Genomic DNA, 25518 nt, shown 5'->3' on the forward strand with positions numbered 1-25518 from the left:
TCTGTGTATTGCCAGATACACAAAAGCTTGTCTGGACTACTCCTAATAAACTACTGGTGCAATTTCATCTTAACTTTACAGGAATGATCAGTACCAAGAGTAGTTGTGCATATTATCAGCATTTTCCGGTTCAATGATTTTTGTCAGAGTTATGGCCCTTTAATAATTTTCATTTTTAAAGTTTGTTCGGACTACTTCTCTTATACCACTAAAGCAATTTCAATGAAACTTTACAGGATTGATCTGTAGCTCAAGTCCTTGCGCATATTGCAAGGGTTTTCGGGTTGAATGATTTTTGGCTGAGTTATTGCCTTTTGATAAAAAGGTGTTTTTTCTGTGTGTTGCCAGATACGCAAAAGCTTGTCTGGACTACTCCTCATAAACTACTGGTGCAATTTTATCCAAACTTTACAGGAATGATCAGTACCAAGTCTATTTGTGCACTGTCCGTCTGTCTGTCCGTCTGTCACAAACTTTGTCTCCCAATATGAAATTGGCCATCATGAGGCGACACATGTGATTACTGATCGCTCTTGTTTAATTCTGTACTGTCGAGGACAGATTATTATGTTAAGCAGATTTTCAGAATTGTGCCTCTGGTTTTATAATACCATCAAGTGCTGAGGAAAGTGTAGCATATTGCTCCTTAGACAGCTTTTGTTGTTCTTTTGATCATTATATCTTTAACTTACTTACAAGTTAAGGTACACAATATATAGAGATTATTAAATTTTCAAGTAAGTATATGCTTTGTTTAATTTTGTGCCAAAAAGGTGAAAATATTGGTCTTTTTCTCATTTTCTACAAAGATGAACATTTACATGTATATGTATCTGTACACCTCTATGGATTAGAAAGGAATATTTGATCAAATTAAATTAAGTCTTAAATAATTGTAAAGATTTTCAGTATATTCTCAATAATTTTACATCTTTACATACAGTACACCAGAACCGTTGGCCTAGTGGTTAAGGCTTCCGACTTCGGAATGGAGGTCAAAGGTTTGAGCACCACGGAGAGTGTTAATTGCAGGATGAATGTTTCTCGTGGGACTCATTCCGAAATGGCCGCTTCGTGAGCCCCGAGGTAGTTAAAATGAATGGTTACCGATTTCTATCCGACTGGCGCCTGACATAGTGGTAGGAGTTGGGAAGTACATGGTATGCAAGCAAATGGTGTCTCATAAGTAAGAAATCGCTGACCCTTACAGTAGGGGTGACACTTTAATAAACAAGACCTTTACCTTTTACCATTTTACAGTATGTTAGACAATCCCAATAAATACAATGTATATATAGTTTATTGGACAGGGAAGATTTACATCAGGTGCATTGCATTATTAGTGTTAGATTAAAAATCCCACTTTAAAATGTGGAGAGAATACTGTGATGGGCTGGTACATAGTCTGTGTGACAGTCTGTACATATGCATGACTGTGATGTCCTGTTGTCCTTGTTCTATCATATTCTTGAGAAGTAATAAGCTATGAATTTTGTCAGTTGTTGTTAGATCTATTGTTAATCAAATTAAAGGTCAAAGAAAGGATCTTTCAATTTTAACTCTTATTTATTTGCCCTTGTCTTCCAACATGTCCACCACAGGTGTACATGACATCATATGGGTATGCTCTTAGTGGTGGCATTGCCCATAACAAATACATGGCCCTGGTAAATTTGGAGGTCATTAGGTCAAGATCACTTTGAAATTCTTGGCTTATTAGTACCTATAGAGTTTCACCAAAGTGATACTTTTTTTTGTGAAACTATTAGTTATAGTACTATTATATTACTTATAAAACACTCGACCTTATGAAATATGCATATGTATTTATTTATATGTTAAAATGCCTTTGTGGCAGGCAAACGAAGTTGGGACATAAGTGTCCTTTTGACATATTTCTATTTGTTTAACACATGTATATAAGTCACGTTTCTTTTTCTTTTTGTAGCCAATATTGAAATATGTGAATTTATGGACGATTTGAATAAAGATGTTTTTAGTATATATCAAGCTTAGTATTTTTGGATACAATATTGAGAATTGCTTACAAGTACCCTGCTTTAGAAAAGATTTGTAAAATTGTGTTTTGCAATAAAATGATTTAATGACCAAAACCCAATTTCCATTACCATCGCAGCCATGTATTTTGTTGTGTTTTTTAAAACATGATAAGACAATGATCTAACAGACTTTTGCAAACCAGTCTTCATAACTTTTTAATAACCTCTGATCCCCTTTCAAAATTGCATTTTATTTAGTTCCACCCATTGTTTTCTCGTTTAGGGCACACGCATTTTTTCTTGAGGACCATATGCCGCCTTTCATGGAATGGCACTTATGTGTCAAATTGAAGGTTCCATGATAACCGCCATATGAACACATCTGAAGTGTTTCAAAATTCAAAATTTTACCAGTTCATGTTAAATGTTAAATTCTGCTTAAGCCGGTGCTAGGGGGCGTGGATGGCACTTGTCAGTACCGTCCATGAACAGGCTCAATCAAACTGAGTCTGCAACATTTTCAATTTTGCTGTGTAGGGTTTCCTTGGGATTCTTATTTTCTCTATCTTATCACATTCATGCATATTCAACAGGCTTTATTTCACCAGAATTATCCCAAAACGCAGGAATAAGTCCAACTAATTTTACTAAGAGTTTATATATTGTGCATTTTATGCATTGGTTATAAGTCCCCTCTGGGAGCGATATTCAAAACCAGAACAAAATTATCTCAGAGTCAAGCTTTAGCACCAAAAAATATTTTGACTATGCAGAAATATAAAAATAAAGCAGGAATGGTGAGAAAAAAATATAGAAAAGGGAAAAAAAAACGACAAACAGCAAAATTTAAAATACTGCATGCCATTCTAGGTTTGATCATTGTATTCATTTTAAATTAAAACATGGATTGGTATATCAAAACAAGAGCTGGCATGCAAAAGTGACAAATGTCCCGGGAAAGGTTTCTTAAGCCTTTCCCCCATGAGCATATTGTGAAAAATGGCCGTTTTCACTGAAAAGCTTCCCGTTACAAGTTCAAAGTGCTATGAAACTATGAAAAATGCTTCAATACTAATCAAACTTGGCACAAATGTTGACTGGACCATTGCCTTTGTAACGACATGCTCAGTCTTAAATTTCCTGTTACCATGGCAACGAGGGGGCATCTCATAATTGCCAAAACTCACTATTTTGCCTCGATTTTTTCCATCAAAATTTATTTCAAAGTGCTGCTACTTTTCAAGGGATTGAGATAGAGTCAAAGGCCTTTCAGCTGGTTACACGTTACATTATGATCGGCCTGGGGTCATTTTTAGCCTCTCACAAGTCCAAAATTTACTTAAGTGCCAAGTAATTTTAAAATCCTGCCATGCATGACAAAGCTACAGCTTGGAAACAAATAAATACCTTCAACCAATAAGTGTGACTTTTACCTTTAAGGTAGTGATATGGGCCTTAGGCGCGACACATTATCTGGATGTGATAGAAACTTTTGCCAAGATATTTCAAAATCCTTCAATGAACAACAAAGTTACAGTCCAGACAGGAATGTGAACATACCGGTACTTCAAATTATAAGTTTGACATTGACCTTGGAAATAGGGACATGGGTCTTGGACCCGACACGTCGTTTTGGTGTTAAAGACATTGATGCCAAGTTATTTTAAAATCCTTAGATGCATGACAAAGTTACAGTCCGGACACAATCTCTAATTGTGATCGCGTAAACCTTCAAAATATGTGACCTTGGGCTTTGAAGAAAGGACGTGATGTCTTGATGCGACACAGCGTAGTGATGTGGTAGACATTTGTGCCAAGTAACTTCAAAATCCCTCAATGCATGACAAAGTTACAGTGTGGACAGGACTGTTATGTAAGTGGGGACGCACAGACGGACACGAGCCTTAGTCGCGACTCATCGTCTTGATGTGGTAGACATTTGTGCTAAGTTATTTTAAAATCCTTAGATGCATGACAAAGTTACAGTCCGGACACAAATGTGTGTACCTAGAAACACTTTTTAGCTCACCTGACCACGAAGTGGTCATGGTGAGGTATAGTGATGGGGCTATGTCCTGCATCCGTCGTCGTGCGTTGTGCGTCGTTCGTCCTCAACAATTGGGTTAACAGTCTAGCAGTCACAGTTTTGATTGGATCATCTTTGTCAGAATGTTTGTCTCAATGAAATACAGATCAAGTTCGAAGATGGGTTATCTCGGGTCAAAAACTAGGTCACAGGAGCTAAAAATAGAAAAAGCTTGTTAACACTCTAGAGGCTGCAGTTTTCATCCAAATATTCTGGAAATTTGTCAGGAAGGTTGTTTTGATGATATCTAGGTCAAGTTCGAAGATGGGTCATGTCTGGTCAAAAACTAGGTCACAGGAGCTAAAAATAGAAAAAGCTTGTTAAAACTCCAACAATTGGGTTGTTAACAATCTAGCAGTCACAGTTTTGATTGGATCATCATCAAACTTTGTCAGAATGTTTGTCTAAATGAAATACAGATTGAGTTCGAAGATGGGTTATCTCGGGTCAAAAACTAGGTCACAGGAGCTAAAAATAGAAAAAGCTTGTTAACACTCTAGAGGCTGCAGTTTTCATCCAAATATTCGGGAAATTTGTCAGGAAGGTTGTTTTGATGATATCTAGGTCAAGTTCGAAGATAGGTCATCTCTGGTCAAAAACTAGGTCACGAGCTAAAAATAGAAAAAGCTTGTTAACACTCTAATAATTGGGTTGTTAACAATCTAGCAGTCACAGTTTTGATTGGATCATCATCAAACTTTGTCAGAATGTTTGTCTCAATGAAATACAGATCGAGTTCAAAGATGGGTTATCTCGGGTCAAAAACTAGGTCACAGGAGCTAAAAATAGAAAAAGCTTGTTAACACTCTAGAGGCTGCAGTTTTCATCCAAATATTCTGGAAATTTGTCAGGAAGGTTGTTTTAATGATATCTAGGTCAAGTTCGAAGATGGGTCATGTCTGGTCAAAAACTAGGTCACAGGAGCTAAAAATAGAAAAAGCTTGTTAACACTCTAGTGGCTGCAGTTTTCATCCAAATATTCTGGAAATTTTCAGGAAAGTTATTTTGATGGTTTCTAGGTCAAGTTCAAAGATGGGTCATTTCCGGTCAAAAACTAGGTCACAGGAGCTAAAAATAGAAAAAGCTTGTTAACACTCTTGTGGCTGCAGTTTTCATCCAAATATTCTGGAAATTTTCAGGAAAGTTATTTTGATGGTTTCTAGGTCAAGTTCAAAGATGGGTCATCTCCGGTCAAAAACTAGGTCACAGGAGCTAAAAATAAAAAAATCTTGTTAACACTCCATAGGCTGCAGTTTTCATCCAAATATTCTGGAAATTTGTCGGGATGTTGTTTAGATGATATCTAGGTCAAGTTTGAAGATGGATCATGTCCGGTCAAAAACTAGGTCACAGGAGCTAAAAATAGAAAAAGCTTGTTAACACTCTAGTGGCTGCAGTTTTCATCCAAATATTTTGGAAATTTGTCAGGAAGGTTGTTTTGATGATATCTAGGTCAAGTTCGAAGATGGGTCATGTCTGGTCAAAAACTAAGTCACAGGAGCTAAAAATAGAAAAAGCTTGTTAACACTCTAGTGGCTGCAGTTTTCATCCAAATATTCTGGAAATTTGTCAGGAAGGTTGCTTTGATAATATCTAGGTCAAGTTCGAAGATGGGTCATCTCCGGTCAAAAACTAGGTCACAGGAGCTAAAAATAGAAAAAGTTTGTTAACACTAGTGGCTGCAGTTTTCATCCAAATATTCTGGAAATTTGTCAGGAAGGTTGTTTAGATGATATCTAGGTCAAGTTGGAAGATGGGTAATGTCCGGTCAAAAACTAGGTCACCGGAGCTAAAAATAGAAAAAGCTTGTTAACACTCTAGTGGCTGCAGTTTTCATCCAAATATTCTTGAAATTTGTGAGGAAGGTTGTTTTGATGATATCTAGGTCAAGTTCGAAGATGGGTCATCTCCGGTCAAAAACTAGGTCACAGGTGCTAAAAATAGAAAAGCTTGTTAACACTCTAGTGGCTGCATTTTTCATCCAAATATTTTGGAAATTTGTCAGGAAGGTTGCTTTGATGATTTTCAGGTCAAGTTCGAAGATGGGTTATTGTCGGTCAAAAACTAGGTCACAGGAGCTTAAAATAGAAAAAGCTTGTTAACACTCTAGTGGCTGCAGTTTTGATTAAAATATTCTGGAAATTTGTCAGGAAGGTTGTTTTAATGATTTCTAGGCCAGGTTCGAAGATGGGTAATGTCTGGTCAAAAACTAGGTCACAGGAGCTAAAAATAGAAAATGCTTGTTAACACTCTAATGGTTGCAGTTTTCATCCAAACATTCTGGAAATTTGTCAGAAAGGTAGTTTTGATGATTTCTAGGTCAAGTTTAAAGATTGGTCATCTCAGGTCAAAAACTAGGTCACAGGAGCTAAAAATTGAAAAAGCTTGTTAACACTCTAATGGCTGCAGTGTCCATCTAAATATTCTGGAAATTTGTCAAGAAGGTTGTTTTGATGATATCTAAGTCAAGTTGGAAGATGGGTCATCTCCGGTCAAAAACTAGGTCACAGGAGCTAAACATAGAAAAATCTAGTTAACACTCTAGTGGCTGCAGTATTGATTCAAATATTCTGGAAATTTGTCAGGAAAGTTGTTTTGATGATTTCTAGGTCAAGTTCTAAGATGGGTCATCTCAGGTCAAAAACTAGGTCACAGGAGTTAAAAATAGAAAAAGCTTGTTTACACTCTAGTGGCTGCAGTTTTTATTCAAATATTCTGGAAATTTGTCAAGAATGTTGTTTTGATGTTTTCTGGGTCAAGTGCTAAGATTGGTCATGTTCGGTCAAAAACTAGGTCACAGGAGCTAAAAATAGAAAAATCTTTTTAACCTTCTAGTGGCTGCAGTTTTGATCCAAATTTCCTGGAAATTGGTCAGGAAGGTTGTTTTGATGATTTCTAGGTCAAGTTTGAATATGGGCCGTGTCCAGTCAAAAATTAGGTCACATTGCCCAAATATGGAAAAATCTTTATAACACATAAGAGGTCACATGTTTGACTCAGTCGCATCAAACTTGGTCATGATGCTTGTTTAAGACATTGCTTGGATGCGGTTGTGTCAGGTGAGCGATCCAGGGCCATCATGGTCCTCTTGTTTGAGATATAGTGAAACTTCAAAATGTTAGTGTGACCTTGATTTTTTAGGAAGGGACGTGGTTCTTAGACGCGACACATCGTCTTGATGTGGTAGACATTTATGTCAAGTTATTTAAAAATCCTACGATCCATGACAAATTAACAGTCCGGACACGAATGTGTGTACCTATTAACTCTAATTGTGATAATGTGAGTGTTAGTGTGATCTTGACCTTTGAGGTAGGGGCGTGGTTCTTTTACGCGACAAATCATCTTGATCTGGTAGATATTTGTGCCAAGTTATTTCAAAATCTCTCAATGTATGACAATTTACAGTCGGGCATGCATGAAGTGGGCCGAACGGACAGACAGACGGACGGTGCAATTTTACTATGCCGCCTTTCGGGGGGGGGGGATAATTATAGGATGTAATTTTACAGTGAAAAATAAGCCAATGTACACTGTATATGATTCCAATCCACTTTATTCACCGGAGAAGGCTATAAAAAGAACTGGTTGTAACAGGAGATTTAAATTTCTTTACTTGACGTTTACCTTTTTATTTTCCACAAGGTTTAGTGTTTCTTTATAAAAAAACATCATTTGGAAAAAAAATCAGAATGATTCATATAAAGTAATTACTTCTGCTTTGTTTTGCAAATTACTAAAAGTATTGGTTTTCACTTTCTTGATAATTGGTAGAGAATTGAAGCAAAATGAAGGTTTCAGGTAGGAGGCTATTAAAATCTCCAAATAAATCACCGTTAAATGTCATTGGTGTGATAGATGAGAGGAAAAAAGGCTAATTAAAGGATTATGTCAAAACCTGTGCGTAGACTGTTACAAATGGCACCGACAAACACCACATTCTTTTAGATCCTGTGCGTAGACTGTTGCAAATGGCACCGACAAACACCACATTCTTTTAGATAAGGATAGCATGCCAAGAGATACGAAATTGGTCTCAGCCAAACACAACTGTGCGGGAGTATGTTTAGAACATGGATCGCAGATAGTTCATCTCTTCTGTAAAGAACATGATGCTGTTGGTTGCAAACCCTTAATTTTACGATCATTTATAATTTTTTATTCAAAGTATGGAATTTTGGGAATTGGTTCATTTCAAAAAAAATTAATGATTTTACATATTAAAATTTTAAATACAAAAAACTATTAGGAAAAAATGAATCAAACCCAAGTAATTGTATTTTTTAAAAGGACAACGAGGGTTTTTTGATAGAAGAATCTAGCTTAAAAAGACAATATTGTTTGTTTAGTAAAAAAAATGGGGCATTTTTGTAGGCCCCTTGAACAAAAATACGAAAGTGTACGAATTTTTATAAATAAGTAAATTAGCTAAAATTCCCGGGGGGGCTCATCTTGTTTCTTTTTAGTGTAATAGTGCTTTTGTTAAAGAAATATAAAAATTTTGAATAATTGCCCTTTGGTTTTTAAAAAAATACTTTTCAATATTTTCACTCACTCTTTAGTGTATTAAACATATGGGAAAGTCGCTGCCAAATAGTTTCTGAATACATGACTTAATTTATTACATAATGTTTGCCTTTGATAACATTAATTAATTATATATGTTATTTCATATTTTAAAGGTTTCTTAATAAATTCCTCTTTAAGTAAGTTATAAGGTGTGGAATTTCATATAAGCTTTCTAATCAATCTCGATTCCAATTCAAAAATGAATCAAATAAGTATTGTTTAAACCATTTCAGTATGTCGATCTCTCTTTTACTCTGTATCATTTGTAATCAATTTAACACGAATGCAGGTGAAAATGTTGACACGGATTTGCGTGTACATGTATTATGCTGAATTATATTCAGTGGGACATGGATCAGTAAAGAGGCACAAAAACATGATGAAAACAAAACTAAAACAAGCATGAACGTGAAAATAATTTTTGTAATTTAAAAATCGATTTGCAATGTGGTAGCGATTGATACGTTTATTGTATGATCAAGCTTATTGATCAGGAAGTATAATTACTTTTGAAAACTTGCCAAACAAGGTTTAAATTTGTGTAGTGATATCTACGAAATTATTTTAACAAAGCTTCAAGGTTTCTTCATCAAACAAACAATTTCTTTTATTTAGTCGTATGGAAAAGGGACAAAATGATGAAAGAAAATATTAACTTGACGGAATACTTGTAACACATTTGCTAATTGTTTTTAAACATCTTGATTTTAACTTTTTTGATAAAATAGGTAGAAAAGTTTAGTAAAATGGAGGTTTCAGGTAAAAAGAAATCAAAATGTTCAAATAAATCACCGACTGACTTTGTCTTTAGATGTCATCCGTGTGATAGAGAAGGAGAGAAAAAAGAGGCTAAAGGATTCTGTCAAACATGTACAGAGTATTTATGTGTAGACTGTTACAAATGTCACTGTAAACCTACTCCGACAAAAAACCATATTCTTCTAGACAAGGATAGCATGCCAAGAGATACGAAATTTGTCTCAGCTAAACATAATTGTACGGAAGTATGTTTAGAACATGGATCACAATTAGTCCATTTCTTCTGTAGAGAACATGATGCTGTTGGTTGTACAACCTGTATGACTCTATGTCATAATTCGTGTGATATCGATTTCATTCCCGACATTTCTGCAGATTTTAAAGAAAGTATGGAATATTATGAATTGGTGAACAAGGTTAAACGCCTTAAAAATGATGTTCATTTAGCAAAGAAAAAAGTTGAGGAAGATGTCAAAGCTGTGGAAGACCTACATATGAAAGCGGTAGATGATATTCGTTCATTTCGAAATGAAATTAATACATACTTGGACAATATTGTAAAAAAGCTACTAGTAAAATGTGAAAATCTGAAGCAACGTAATGAAACGTTTTTAAGGACAACTTTGAGAGACATGCGTGATATGAAGCGAAACCTTAAAGATATGTATGTGCAGATAACGAAACAGACGAGGGCTCTGGGTGACTTGTTTGTTCATGCTAAACAAAATAGTAATGTCTTGCAAGACATTGAACAAAAAATAACGGAAAGTGTGACGAATGACCTTCAAATGTTTACCTTTGAGAGAAACAGCCAAGTTCGTTTTACCTTTGAGGAGAAAGAAAGGTCTTTTGGCGAATTGAAAGCAGTGGATGCACGGACTAAAAAGGCGATACGTAAAAAGACTTTCCCTGATCATTTCACACCAGAGTGCGTCAAAACTGTCAGTGTTAAATCAATAAAAGACAATAAATGTTGTCGAATCACTGGAATTGTTGTGATAGCGACTGATACGGTAATATGTTGTGACTTTAATAACAATTTATTGAAGTTGAAAAATATCAAAGCTGATAAAGTTACATCAGTGTTGAAACTCAGTGCTGACCCTTGTGATGTAACGTGTCTTTCGTGCTATCGACTTGCAGTAACTACTGGGGATAAAAAGAATATATTTATGGTGTCATATGCAAATGGATGCTTGTCGAAGCAAACAAGTTTCGCTGTAAGCGGAGAATGCGCTGGAATAACTGCGTTCGAAAAGGAAAAGCTTGCTGTGTCATTTATTGATCCTCCAAAAGTGGAAATACTGAGTACGGATGGGAAAGTTCTAGAGCGTTTTTCTAAAGATAGGTATGGAAAGGAATTATTTCTTTGTCCACGGTATATAGCCACTGATTGGGAAAATGAATGTTTTTACATTTCTGATACTCTGAAGCACACGGTAGTAAAGATGTCTAAATTTGGACAAGTACTTTCTGAATACAGAGATGACAATCTTGTAAATCCAAAAGGAATAGAAGTTTGTGGCGATGGAACAGTTATTGTTTGTAACTTTGGAAATGGCAATTTACATATGATTTCACCAAACTGCGAGAAAAAGAGGATACTACTACACGGAATAAAGAAACCACGTGTGGTGTGTGTAAAGATTGAAAACGAAAGGCCAATACTTTATCTTAGTTCCGAAAGCGGAAACGAAGATGTTTTACTCAAATACAAATTTGATTAAAGGAACGCATTCAGTCAATTCAACTAAATAACCAAAAAATTCTATAAAACCTCTACGTCACCCCTTTCTTTCTCAGGTAACGTGCAAGCATATGTACGAGGTTAGTCGGACGTATTTGTGAATCCCGCCATATAAAATAGTGTGATGGGGTCCCTCGTGCAGTGCAGTCAAAGAAAAAATGTATTTTCTCTGTATGATTTGTAACCAGGTTAACGCGAGTGCAGACCTTGATGGCAGTAGCAAATATTCAAACGAATATGGAGTTAAATTTTTAGTTTCTCTCGTAATGACTCATTCGCTCATATGGATCTTAAATGTTCTGAAAACTATATACCTCATATTTTAAAATCAGCTGTAAAAAATATTTTTAATTTTACAATTTTATACATGATGAAAATTGACCACTTATATTGTAGCTGTTATAAATGTCGATATTATCATTTTTAATTATGATGAGTTTATCTATATAATTACTATGATTAATATGAGTGTTAGCCGGATGAATGAATGGAAATATCTAACCTTTATTTTAAAGAAAATACTAGCATTAAATTTTGATATTTTTATTTTAGCTCACCTGTCTCAAAGTGACATAGTGAGCTTTTGTGATCGCTTTTAGTCCGCGTCCGTCCGTAAACTTTTACTTTTAACGACGTCTCCTCATAAACCGGTCAGCCAATTTCATCCATACTTAACAGGAATATTCCTTTGGTAGTCAACTTAAAAAATTGTTCAAAGAATTTAATTCCAAGCGGAACGCTTGTTACAAATACATTTCAAATTTTGTATAGCTCTACATGTTTTTGTTTTTTGTTTTTTTTTGTTGTTGTTTTTTTTGTTTTTTTTTTGTTTTTTTTTGTTACTATTAAATCAGGAGGCTGTACTGAAAATAAATATGCATGTTCTCTCTTTGTATGTAACATTCTCTATATAAAGGGTGTATTTGCCAATCCAAAGAACACATATCAATGTATCACTGATTCTGTTTGAATATCCCTAACACGCAGGTAACAAAAAATATCGGTTCGTGAAATTTTACTTTTTTGTGACATTCGGCCGTACCTCAGTGGAGTACCTTTAATATATCATGTTGAGTGTATATTCAATATGAATATCAGTTAAAGACGAAAAAACATAATGCTTTGTTTACTAGCAAAATAAACTGCATGCTAAAGAAGGTGTAAACACCATTTAACATAGTATCTCAACATTTAAAACATATTTAAGTGGTTTGTTCGGGTGTAATATGTGCTTTATAGTGGTTTATCGTTGTTCACCTTTTTGATGTAATTAATATATTGTTTCAAATGTAGTAGTATAAGAATTTAGTGCCCACGGCTTGTTTGTTTTTTTTGTTTTTTTTTTTCGTTTTTTTTTTTTTTTTTTGTTTTTTTTTTTTTTTTGGTGGGGGGGGGTTGGTGTGTATTGAACACATGTAAAGGTCTAAAAAATGTCTTCAGCATGTAGATAAAGGCTAAGTGTTCGCGGGGGACAGTAATGTTATGTCTTATTGTATTTGTGTATTAAACATATAGAAAGAGTCATTAGTCTTGGCATGCAGATTAAACCGTGTCCACGGCGGTCAATATTGACATTTATTTAGTGCAATAAATATATGGAAAAGACTCAACATTGTTTTCTGCGAAATAGAGAAGTCACGTTGATGTTTCTGAATATTTTGTCCTTCATTCAATAAAGAAGATACGTGAAAAGGTATCCATTTTTTTGCCTTTGATAATATCAAATATGTCATTCCTCTTAATTTTTCAAAAGTCAGCAAAAGGTGTGAATTTAATATAAGGACTTTTTACTCAATCCTGATTGATATTTATATACAAGTATTATAATATATATTGTAGTGTAAAAAAAAAATGTGTAAAGAAAATATTTGTTGTATTTTCTCTGTATGATTTATAACCTGAGTCCGAGGTTATAAAAGAATTTAATGAGCATAAACTCAGATCACAGGCATTTGATTGGTAAGTGTAAATTGACCAATGGAAATTCTGAGTTTCCAGATAGAACTCAAAAAAATTACTTAATTATCACACATTAAGAATATGGACGGTTAACCATGCATTATTATAATGTCGGCTTAACCCTTTCCCCCATGAGCATATTGTGAAAAATTGGCATTCTCACTGAAAAGCCTCCTCTTACAAGTTCAAACTGCTATGAAACTATGAAAAATGCTTCATTACTTATCAAACTTGGCACAAATGTTGACTGGACCATTGCCTTTGTAACGACATGCTCCGTGTTAAATTTCCTGTTATCATGGCAACGAGGGGACATTTCAAAATTGCCAAAAATCACTTTTTTGCCTCGATTTTTTCCATCAAAATTTACTTCAAAGTGCTGCAACTTCTCAAGGGATTGAGATAGAGTCAAAGGCTTTTCAGCGTTGGTTACACGTTACCTTATGATCAACCTGGGGTCATTTTAAGCCTCTCACAAGTCCAAAATTTTCTTGGCGATGAGGGGGACTCCGCCCCCCTTCAAACCCCCAAACAGAAGGGGGCACATCCCCTTCTGGCAACCCCTGATGTATTATTTGGATGGGGGACGGCGCCGAAAAAATGGTCACTTTTTTTAACAACATTTCTCAAACGAAAAACAGTGTTTGGGGTCTAAATAGGACATTTTTTCACTGTTTGAGGCCTCAAAAGGGGGGGGGGGGGGGCAAAAAGCCGTCGAAACACGCTTATATAAGGGAAAAGGTTAACAAAAAATGATGAAAAACCTTGGAATTACCCAAAATCTAGTTTTTCCATGTTAACATGTGGTCTTTTACCTAATTTTGGTGAAAAATTGTTGTTTTGTAACATTTATAATTTTTTTAGTTAAACAACGTCTGTCAAGATGGTAGGTAAGGTAAAAGTTAATACCGATGCAATATGCACCACTAGGCAAATAGCTTCTAGTACCGTTGGCATTTCATTAGGAGCAGCTTCGCAAACGTGATTTGAAAATGAGATAGATCTGTGATAGATAGATTCCCTATTTGCTGATAAGTGAGCAGAAAAGGCTTGCTTGCAATGCGCTTAATTGTTCCAAATTACAAGGCATGGTCGTTTGCAAATGTCGTTACTGGTGACGAAACTTGGGTTAGTTTTTATGAGCCAAAACGAAAACACCAACACAAGATTAAGGAGCTGCAATAAAGATTGGCAAAAGACCATGCATTGCAAAAAGGACCATCAGTATTAAGAATTTAATGCACGACTCGGGCTGCTGATCCTAAAAGCAAATCTATTAATGCAAAATTTTACAAGACATCTTTTTTTCGGAAACAATACAAATAGACCTGCAACAGGTTTGTCCAATGTCAGGTTGCTGCATGACATGTCAATCGCATAAATGAAGCAGATAAAGTCGTTGTGCTCTCCCATCCACCATATTCAATTGGCCATGCCCGTTGTGACTTATTTTTGTTTCAGAAGCTAAAAATACCTTTAAGGTGAAGTACTTTAGAAAATTTGTTCAGCCTAAACATCCCGGTTCTTCAATATTCCAGTGAATAGTATACCTAAATGAATCTGCCTTCAATGCTTGGATCCGGGGACTGAAACTTTGTATAATCTGTGGAAGGTAACAAAATAAAAAAAATCATTGAAAACTATGATGCTAGAAGAATAACATTTAACGTGCTTAGATGCACCCATATTTGAACACTCCTCGTACATTATACTGATAATAATTCTAATACGCTTCACACATTTCCTCTATCAAAATTACTTCCACGCTCAATGTAATTTATATATTTTTTATCAATTCTCTATTTTATTAGCACGTTAGAATGGAAACAGATATGAATTTCTCTTGCATTATTATAAAATTATTGTTTTATTATATGAATAGGCTATAATTTTTTTTAAAAATCATAGAAAGTACAACCTTAAAGCGCGGGAAAAAAAGACGCACGTGGAAGGCGTGCAAAAACTACGCTATTTATACTCATCATTGCGGTGTAATGTTTAACTTTAATAGTAAAGTAATGATATTTTAATCAAGAATTACACACCTCCTCTATTGTTTGTCACAGGTCTATATTTTTCGGATAGACCTGTTTAACAAGATTTTCAAGATTTTATTATTCACTCAATACACAATACATGTAAATATGAGGTAAATAACAAATTACAAATGTTAACGAGGTTAATAGTATGTAACTCACACATCTTACAATATTCTTTTAACATAGACAGGAGAAAGTTTTACATTCATACAAAATAAAATGAATTATTTCAAAAATATTTATCAAAGTTTAATATAATAATTCAGTTCAATATTTTTCTAAGATTATTTTTATAAACATGCAAAGTTTTTTATATATCACATAATTTGAGGGGTCAGTGTTCATTAATTTATCAAACTTTATTATATTTGGATTTCTATAATAGATTTCAGAGATATATTTTTTTCTATCCGTGTTAAGATTTGGGCATTCTAATAGAAAACAAGAAAAGCATTGATGCAAAGCATCAAAGGGCGACGCCAAAAGAATTTGATCCAGTTTGCACCTAAATACTTAACAAAAGATGTGTACTTTATAGCAGTACCATTTCATGTGACCTGGAGGCTAGGCCCAGTTTAAGTTGAAACTTAAACCAAAAAGAAAAGACTCTGTCTTGCCAAGATGCAAAGACAATTTATAGTCAATTAACTAATCTTACGATTTATTTTACCAGATACAAGGATACCTGAGTCATCATCATATAATCACAGGCACGAGTATTGGACCTGGGAAGAAAAAGTATGACCAGATTGATAAAAAAAACTGTGTTCATCTTAAAAGTGTAAAAAACCAAAAAAAAAAAAAAAAAAAAAAATGTAAATAATGACCCCCTTTAAAAATATACTATTAACTTAAAGTATATTTTTAAAGGGGGTCATTATTTACATTTTTTGGTTTGTGACAATCTTAAGACGAACACAAGTTTTTTATCAATCTGGTCATATTTTTTCTTCCCAGGTCTGATACTTGTGCCTGTGCATATAATAAAAGCTTATTGCTCAGGTTGCAGACATGTCATTGACATATATTAGACATAAAAGAGGACCTAAAATGAACATCAGGGGGACACCATAGGTACTCAGAGCAGTAGTAGGAGTACCAGCCACATCAACCAGCTGCTATCAGAGATAAGACTTGAACCATGTAAGAATGTCATTACATATGGCAGATGCTTGAAGTTCCATGAAGAAGAAGAAAAAGAACTTCTTCATGTGCAGTATAGTGTGATCAACTGTATCAAATGCTTTTTGTAGATCTAAAAGTATCATGCAATACTGCCTTTGTCCATTTCAAATAAAATACAATCTATTAAATGAATCAAACATGTGTCAGTTGAAAAACCACTTCTAAACCCTGACTTAAACTGCCTGACCATGACTCGAACCCATGACTTTCAGAAGACCAACTGAGCTATCCGGCCGGCTAGACATTTTCTCTTTAATAATGAAATAGTTCTAAACCACAACATATTTCCCCACTCTATTGGTTTATGTCCTTGAATTTCTGATGTTTACAGAGCATAGTGAATTAAACTCATGGTTATATGCAGTCACTGGATGAGAAAAACTTTCAGCTTGACCAGAACACAAACCTGTGACCCACAGAATAATGTACCGCGGCTGTAAGCGATTGGACTATCTGGCCGCTTACACATTTTCTGGCCTTAAAAATAGTGAACAGTTCTAAACCGTGACAGATATTTAGATTTTTAAATTAACAGATAATTAATTCTTAATTAATAAATAAGAAATAAAAACCTTACATACTCATAGTCTAAATTAAAATAACAATTTATTTATTATGTATAATTATTTTTACTAAAAAGGGCTTAGACAGTAAACTATTGGTTGTGCCATTATTTATAACAGGTCAATTTGAAAGTGAACATAACTGTGCTAATACATGTACAATATCTATTTTTTGATTTATAAAAAACTAACCTTTTTTCTATGATAAGAAATTTTATGAAGGCTGATTTGTATTTTGCATCAAGGGCACTGGGCGAAAACACGAAAATGCAACAAACACACCACTTTGTGTCTGGCGCCCGGTTACTTTTTTGTACTTTGTTGGTTTTCATGTGGCAAAAATCACCCGCTATAAAATTTAGTGTACAAATTTATTCAAGGGCAAATAACAATCTACTCTATGAAAAGTCTGTTGTCGGGTTGACTCAGGAGACCTAAGCTTGGAAATTGAGACCGGTGTCCCTCCATTACAAATAGATAAGACAGGAGCTGTCCTTTTCAATCTATGCACATGTTAGAAAAAAATTAGAATAACCATTCAAAATATGATTTTTTGAGACTTTATCAATTATATTGCTTGATCCAAGTTTCAGGACATTTTCAATCAATACATGTATTATCATTTATAACTTTAAATGAAAGTCTCATCCCTTTAATAATAATGACATAACTGTAACTATTTAAATTCAGAAATATTATAAGTCTCATCATATCAATATACTAAGATATACATGTATGCACATAACATTAATAATTCCCAGTTTCTATTAAATAAATATGAAATCCTAACATTAACATTGGTACTAATGGATGGAATTCAAAATCTAGTAGAATATATAAACTCTGTTATAGATACTATTATTAGCCAGCTAACACTGGGTATAAACAACTTTAACCTGTAGACTGATCAATACATGTATTATCATTTATAAATTTAAATGCAAGTATCATCCATCATAACTGTAAGTCTTTAAATACAGAAATACACATTATATCCATATACTATGATACACTTGTATGCACATTACATTAATAATTCTCAGGTTCCATTAAAAATAAATATAACATCCTATTAACAGGAATTCATAATCTTGTAGAAAGAAAACTATACTGTAATGTACATGATATTGTATAGTACACGTATAAAAGTAAAAAAAATCTCAAATACTATATATATAATATAAATAGTCTATATCATGTGATACAGATTAAGTTGTGTTAGTGTCTAAACATTAAATGCATATCTCTTACAGTAACAAATACTGTCCCTCTTTTAACCTTCCATTAGACTTTACTATACAATGTATAACTAACTGCATATAATGTAATCAAGTGTTTAAAATGAGCACCTATATGTATAGCTTAAATATTCTACCTTTCATTTTTACCAAAGGTTATTTTAGTAACAATTCATATACAAACACATAGAAAATAATAATTTCACATATTGATTAGAAGATGCCTCTAGCAGAATACCTATAGGTATGTACCAACTGAACAAACTAGAAAAATCTGGCCTAGGGTATATCAAGCCAGTAAAAATATATATCAATATTCACTCATCAGGGCCTCTCTGCTTTTGATGACCTTACAACTGGTAAATTTCATAAAAAACAAAAAATAGTAAGTAATACTAAAGATAGAGTAGACAGAAAAGAACAAATAATTTAGTAAACATGAGTTACTTCCCCTTAAAATAGAGAAAACCTGAAACCCAAAAGAACACCCTTAACATTAAAATGACGAAATGTTGCAGGCTCAGTCAGTTTTATTAAGCCATGCAAATTAATGGTAAAGTATTCATAAAAAAATAGATGACCATGTGACAGCAGTTATTGCAGAAAATCGGATAGCTTTCAATATCCGGATACTGGTACACTTTGTAAAAACAACCATTCTGTGCAACAGATCAACGTAATATGGATAAAATCAATAGGATAATCGTTAACAACAGTCCATTACCTATCCTTATACTCATTTGCAGGTGAACTTTCTTCTTGTAAGAAAATTTTGAAAATATATAAATGAATGAACGAACGGATACAGCATCAATGTAGACCACAACGATATTCGAAATCCGGGTTTTAGTATTGTCAATAAAACTAAGGGACAAGCTGTTAAACTGAGCCTGCAATTTCGTGAAAATAATATCATAATGCGCATGCTTTTTATATAAAGTTATTAAATACAAATATAACAACATATTTGTTTACTTGATTTTTACGAATCAAAATAAATCTAATTAACTCAACATGAAATTAACTGCTAATAATAACAGCTCCTTCCATAGGCAAAAATAAAAAGCATTCCATATAAGACGACGCCGCTCACCGGCGTCGCCAATGAAATTCGTCGCCTATGTTATGATTGCAGAGAGTGCATTTTCTCTGTTCTAAAGGGATTCTATGCCAGTTTCCAGTTTCGACCGGTAGTTTATGATTTCTGGTTCTGAATTTGATCATATATTTTAAATATTTGGAAGGTGTTTCACTAAGATATTTCTCAATTTCAAATTTTCTTTTAAAAATACAATAATTTTTGCAATTAGATGTGTTTTCTAGACCTGAGTACCACTGATTTATGAATATATCTGATAATTTTTGTTTAACTGATTTAACCAGCCAATTTACGTTAGGAAATTCATGACTCATCCAAATATTAGCCATTCCACATTCTATAAAAATATCTTTTATGCAAGTTATCCATTTGAAATTGAAATTTGAGTGACTATTTTTAAAATTACTCAATGCAACTGCATATATTTCTGTTGTAAGCTTTTTGTAATTTGTTACAATTAGTTTTGCCCAAAATGAAATCATCCTTGCTTTAATTTCTATTGATAACGGTTTTGGTACCAGTTTCACCATAAACAATTATATTTGAGGTATTTTTCTTAAGACATAAAATATGTTTTAAAAAACTTAAGTTGCACTCTTTCAACAATGTCTAAATTTCCAAATCCCCAGATTTCACAACCATATAAAAGTATAGGTTTAACCATTTTATTAAAAAGATCAATTTGAATATTTATAGGTAAGCAGAGATGTTTGCATTTTTTAATTAAAGAATACATAGCTTTTGTAGCTTGTTTGGCAATTTCTTGCTTTGTTTTGAAAAAAGAACCAGATCTGTTAAATAAGACACCTAAATATTTGTATTCATTTTACAATTTCTAAAGTTTCGTTTTTGAATGTAAAAGTGTATTCGCGTTGTCTACCTCTTGAAAATACAAGTACTTTTGTTTTAGAAGAATTTAATTTAAGTCTCCAAGCATCACAGTAATCAGCATAGATATTTAAAAGGTTTTGCAAGTCTTCTGCAGATTCTGCCATTAAAACGGTGTCGTCTGCATAAAGAAGTATGAAAAGTTTTACAAAATTTATAGCTTCTGTTTCGAACTCATGTTTGTTGCATTTTACACCTGATGCTATATTACTACTGTTAATAAAATCACTTAGATCATTTAAGTATAGAGAAAAAAGCAGGGGAGATAAATTTTCACCCTGTCGGACGCCGACATTACAAGGGAAGTAATCAGTTTTTACTCCATTTACAAAAATGCATGACTTAGCTTTTTCATACATGTTTTTTATAACATTTAAGAAAGATCCATTTATATTGTTAAGAATAAGTTTTCCCCAAAGACCCTCTCTCAAAATAGTATCGAATGCTGCCTTTAAGTCGACAAAAGCACAAAATAAAGATTTTTAACAAAAGAAAGTCCGTTATGAGGTCTATCTTTTGCACGTGCACAGGTCTGCTCTAGTCAGACAGACCCGGTCATGAAAAACACGTGAAAAAATAGACCTGCTTATGCGCATACAAAGACAACATGATATGCAATAGAAAATGAAAATGAAAATAAAATGTATATGATTGTCATAACATTCCTGTCTATGACTTACAAAATCTGGATGTTTAATGAATGCACTTAGCAATTATTTCAACATCCCTATATCAAATATTTGAATAAAATTATGGACAGGGTATCAAAGTTTTTCAAAGAAATGTTAATGTAAGCGGATCTTCTGTCATTAAGTTCACAATGTAACAAAAATAGACGCTTCAAATTCATTTAAAACATCTTAAACGTTCTAGAAAATCCGTGGTACATAAAAATTGTACCGAAAATTCATATCAAAAAAATATAACGAGAATATGTCCGTTTCAAACGAATTTGTGATTAAAATAACGCCCATTTGAATATACTTTGCATTGGAAACCGCAGCTACCCACTGTTAATAGCGAAGTCCCGACCGCTGGATCACTCAGATTGTTAAATCCCCGTTTATCCCCTCCCCCTCTATTTGCTCTATTTGAGTTGGCAGCATTGCTGTTCTATTCAACCGGCGAAAAATCAAAACAGATATGCCCTGAAAACCGTCGAAGCAAGGACTCAAAGAATGCTACACAACAACGTTAAAAGAATTTTGTATAAATATACTCCAAAACTTGCTATATAGTATCATGCATATATTATTATACAAGTACTTAAAGTGGATTGGTCTACAATGGGCACATCTCCCATTATAATTTCAAATACCGATAGAAACGGTAAAACTATATTATTAAAAAAAATCTTGATTAAAAGAAATGTTAATAAAGTTATAGGTGATTTAGTATACAAAGTTATTATATACTTATAAATGAAATATTGAGTAATATTGATGAAATAAAATGTGTATTTTCAGTTTCCGTATTTTCACTGAAAAAAATTTATTTTTCACTGCAGTGAAACATATTTTCCGTATTTTCACTGGTGTCTTGCCGGACTACTTTCTTTTAAATTCTGCCAGTACACAAAATTTAAGGGAAAGGCTTTCAAATTTTAATGTCAAAAATGAGAAAAATGTATATAATAAACAGAAAATTCAAGTTTTTTCCATAAATACATGATGTATTTTCATCTTGTGGCATGAAAATTACCATATTTCACTCGTGGCTACCGCCACTCATGAAATATTTATTTTCATACCACTCGATGAAAATAAATCATGTATTTATAGAAAAAACTTGAATATCCTCTATTTATATGCTGACCGATCATGTTTTATTCGATAACAATTTATAATCTGCTATATAAAATATAATATCGGATCATGTATCTCAGACAACAATATTCATATGCAAGTCTTTCGTAGTCTCATGGGTATCCGGACATTTGCCCCCTCGGAAGAAGTTTGCTGTGGTGGACATTTGTCCCCTTCATATCATTGGTAGGGGCGTACATTTGTCCTCCCCCCCCCCCCGTTTTAAAAAAGTTGAAATATTCCATTGTTAAATTGATACCAAACTTCATCTCCTATTGTCGAAATTCCGTTGTGCTTCAATACACAAACTTTCGCGCAAATTTGTGAAAACAAAATAACATCCATAAATAAATGTAATAGAACGTTTCCATTGTTAAATTACATACTTAAAATTTATACAAGAGATGCCCTCTGACATATGACAAGTCGCCATAGCAAAAAAAACAGGAAGCGAACGTCCGAAGGGGCCACTGTCCGGCAGCAAATGTCCTAGAAACAACAATGTCTGATACGAAATACTATCAACATAATTATTCATTCTTTTACATACCTTCCATTACAGACCCATTGACTTTATTATTGACAAATTTCACACATAGCTTTTTTGATTATTATTTTAAAGGGAAAGCAGAGTTAAATGCAAATTATATATTTAAACAGAACGTTAATATATATAAAAGCTTACTTGTATATGCGCTGTGTTAAAAGTAATCTGTGTGCATTACATCAAATGCAGCTCAAGCCAATAGTTTAACGGTGTGTAAGTTGGATATCGGCCTCGTACATCGATCTTTCTGTTTAGGAAAGACCTGGTCACGAATTTCATGAAACACCTCGAGCGCTACGCGCTCTCGGTGTCACATGAAATTCGTACGCGCTCTCGGTGTCACATGAAATTCGTGACCAGGTCATTCCTAAACAGAAAGACCTCGTACTCGGTCGATATCCTATACATATACCATAAAGAACAAAACGCAACAATTATTTTTTGAAAATCACGCGTAATTAACAGTCTACGTTATATGGTCATTAAATATGAGTCTCAATCTATTTTTAGACTAGGAAAATCCAATTTAGCCAGTGAATATATTTTTTTTTTTAATTTAATAATATTTTATTGCTCTTTGAATACAATTTATAACATTATTTCCACAAAACAACATTTTTTAACAAAGGGCAAAAGGGTTGAACAACAAGTTCTAGCAACATTAGTAACTGTCCTTCCCTTAAGCATTATAAGATATAGAAACGAAAACATGTTTAAACATTATACACATGAGCAATTACAAATATTAAGGCGGAAACAAAAACAAAGTAGCGAATAGAATTCGACATCAAATTTAAGAGAAAAAAAAACAAAAACAAAAAAAACATTTGCTTATCAATTTTTTAAATAAAAAAAAAATAATAGTAATTTTCCTGCACTTGCAGTATGTGATGGTTTATTTGGCTTTCAAAATATGTCATTTATAAGGGGAATTAGAAGAATTAATATTGGAACAACGATTGTTATTTTTACATATACTTATTTCTTATTATTTATATGTATATGTGTATTTTCTATATATTTTTGAACCTCATGAATAAAAAAGAGTTTTCATCGAGTGATAAATTTTCTTTTCCATTAGGAGAGTACTTGTACTTAACTGATGAAAAGGGCGAGTGGAAGTAAAAAGATAGAGTCTTTGAACACCAAAAAGTTTACAGTTAAAAAAGAAATGTTCAGCATCCTCCTCGATATGGCAAAACTCACAAACAGGGGAGTTTGCTAAGTGATTTCTATACAGATCATCATTCAAATTACTACATCTATTTCTTGAACGTGCATGGTAAACAGATGTTAACCTTTCTCCAATTAAATAATATTTAGGGACAAGTGTGGGTTTGAATTTATCCTTGAGTTTAGTTTTGAACACATTTAAAGAAGTCGAGTCACGTATCTCTTTATCAAGACTATTCCATGCCGAAATTGCTGAGGGTATAAATGATCTAGAAAATATTTCTGTTCGTCGTGCTATTGTTACGTAATTATCGTTATTTCTAAGAAATATATTGGCTGCTTTCTGATACAAAATTTGGGAACAAATTAAGTGTCCAGATAACTTGGAAGCTCCCATTTTTAGCTTTATACATTATTGATAATTTTTGCATTTAAACGACGATCTGCTAAAGAGACCAAACCTATTTCATGCAGAAGTCTTTCAATAGACACTGAGCGAGTCAAACCAGTTACTAAGCGCGCAGCTTTGTATTGCATTTTTTCATTTTTTCTTTTTCATATAAGGGTACAACTATCCCAAATAACACTAGCATATTCTAATAAAGGCCTCATATAGGAAATATAAATTTGATTTAATGTTGTTCTATTTCATTTGAACTTTAATAAACGCATAGAACCTAATATTTTGGACGCCGAGTTAGTTTTATTATTAATATGTTTCATGACAGGTTCCATCATCACTTAAGGTTAACCCAAAATGCCTGTGGTGTTGAGTGTAATTAACTTGAACATTGTTAAAGTACAAAAAAGGTCTTTTCATTTCTAATAAGAGAACAAACTAATACTTCTGTCTTATTAGGATTAAAGGTTACAAGCCATTGGTCTGCCCATTCAGTAATAGTTTTAAGATCAATATTTAGAGTCTGTTCTATATATTTAGAATCATCGCTTGTTACTGATAAAGAACTATCATCTGCAAAAAGACGAGTCAAACTAAGTAAGTTTTCAGCAATGTCATTAACATAAATCAAAAAAAGAAGAGGACCAAGCACAGATCCTTGAGGGACACCAGCATTTATGAATTTTGTGTCAGAAAAAGAAGAACCAACAAAAACGTTTTGGTCCCTCGACTTAAGATAGCTAGCAATCCAAGTATTCAAATTATTTGTAATGCCGTATTGATGCAGTTTGAACAGTAAACCTTTATGCCAAACACGGTCAAATGCTTTAGAGATATCACAGAACACTATACAACTTGATTTCTTTTCAAAAGCTTTACATATTTGATGATAAATGTAAATTAATTGATATACAGTAGAATGCCCTGGAATAAACCCGGATTGATATTTGTAAATAAGATTGTTCATATGTAAATGGTTGTAAATATATTTGAATATAATTCTTTCCATATATACTTTTCCTATGCAACTTATTAATTATAAAGAAAAAGAAGTGAATATGATATTACATCCAGTGAATATGATTGTATAAAAACTTCTGTTGACAATGCGATTGCAGCTATATTTAGATCAAATAATAAAGTATAATAATGCACGGTTTATCGTTCAAACACTTTGATATTAATCACTTCTAAAGGTATATCGGTCTTCTTGGTTATATTAATTCCTGCACATTTGAACTCGAACTGCACATTACTCTTAATAAACAATGCACTCAAAATTTGTATCTATTTCCTACGCAAAGTGTTCACATTCAGAACAACAATCCAATAATAAAATTTCTTAAAAATTAAATCACCAAAGTCAAGGAAAATATATTTTTGAAATGAAAAAGGCAATCAAACCAATTTCCAGGTTTTTTGTCAAAGAAAAAAAACGAAGGCGAGCGTAAATACTGTTTT

The 25518-nt window shown here is 33.3% G+C and overlaps 1 protein-coding gene across 1 annotated transcript; it reads left to right on the plus strand.

The window, feature by feature from the left end:
• Window positions 1-9401: 9401 nt before the first annotated feature.
• On the plus strand, window positions 9402-11141 carry LOC132746678 (E3 ubiquitin-protein ligase TRIM71-like). Its single transcript, XM_060735900.1, has one exon. The coding sequence runs from the start codon at window positions 9402-9404 to the stop codon at window positions 11139-11141; it is 1740 nt and encodes a 579-aa protein (XP_060591883.1).
• Window positions 11142-25518: the final 14377 nt, after the last annotated feature.

The sequence above is a fragment of the Ruditapes philippinarum genome, unplaced genomic scaffold (assembly GCF_026571515.1).
Source record: "Ruditapes philippinarum isolate M1 unplaced genomic scaffold, ASM2657151v2 ctg3380_1_1_1_1, whole genome shotgun sequence".
NCBI lineage: Eukaryota > Metazoa > Mollusca > Bivalvia > Venerida > Veneridae > Ruditapes > Ruditapes philippinarum.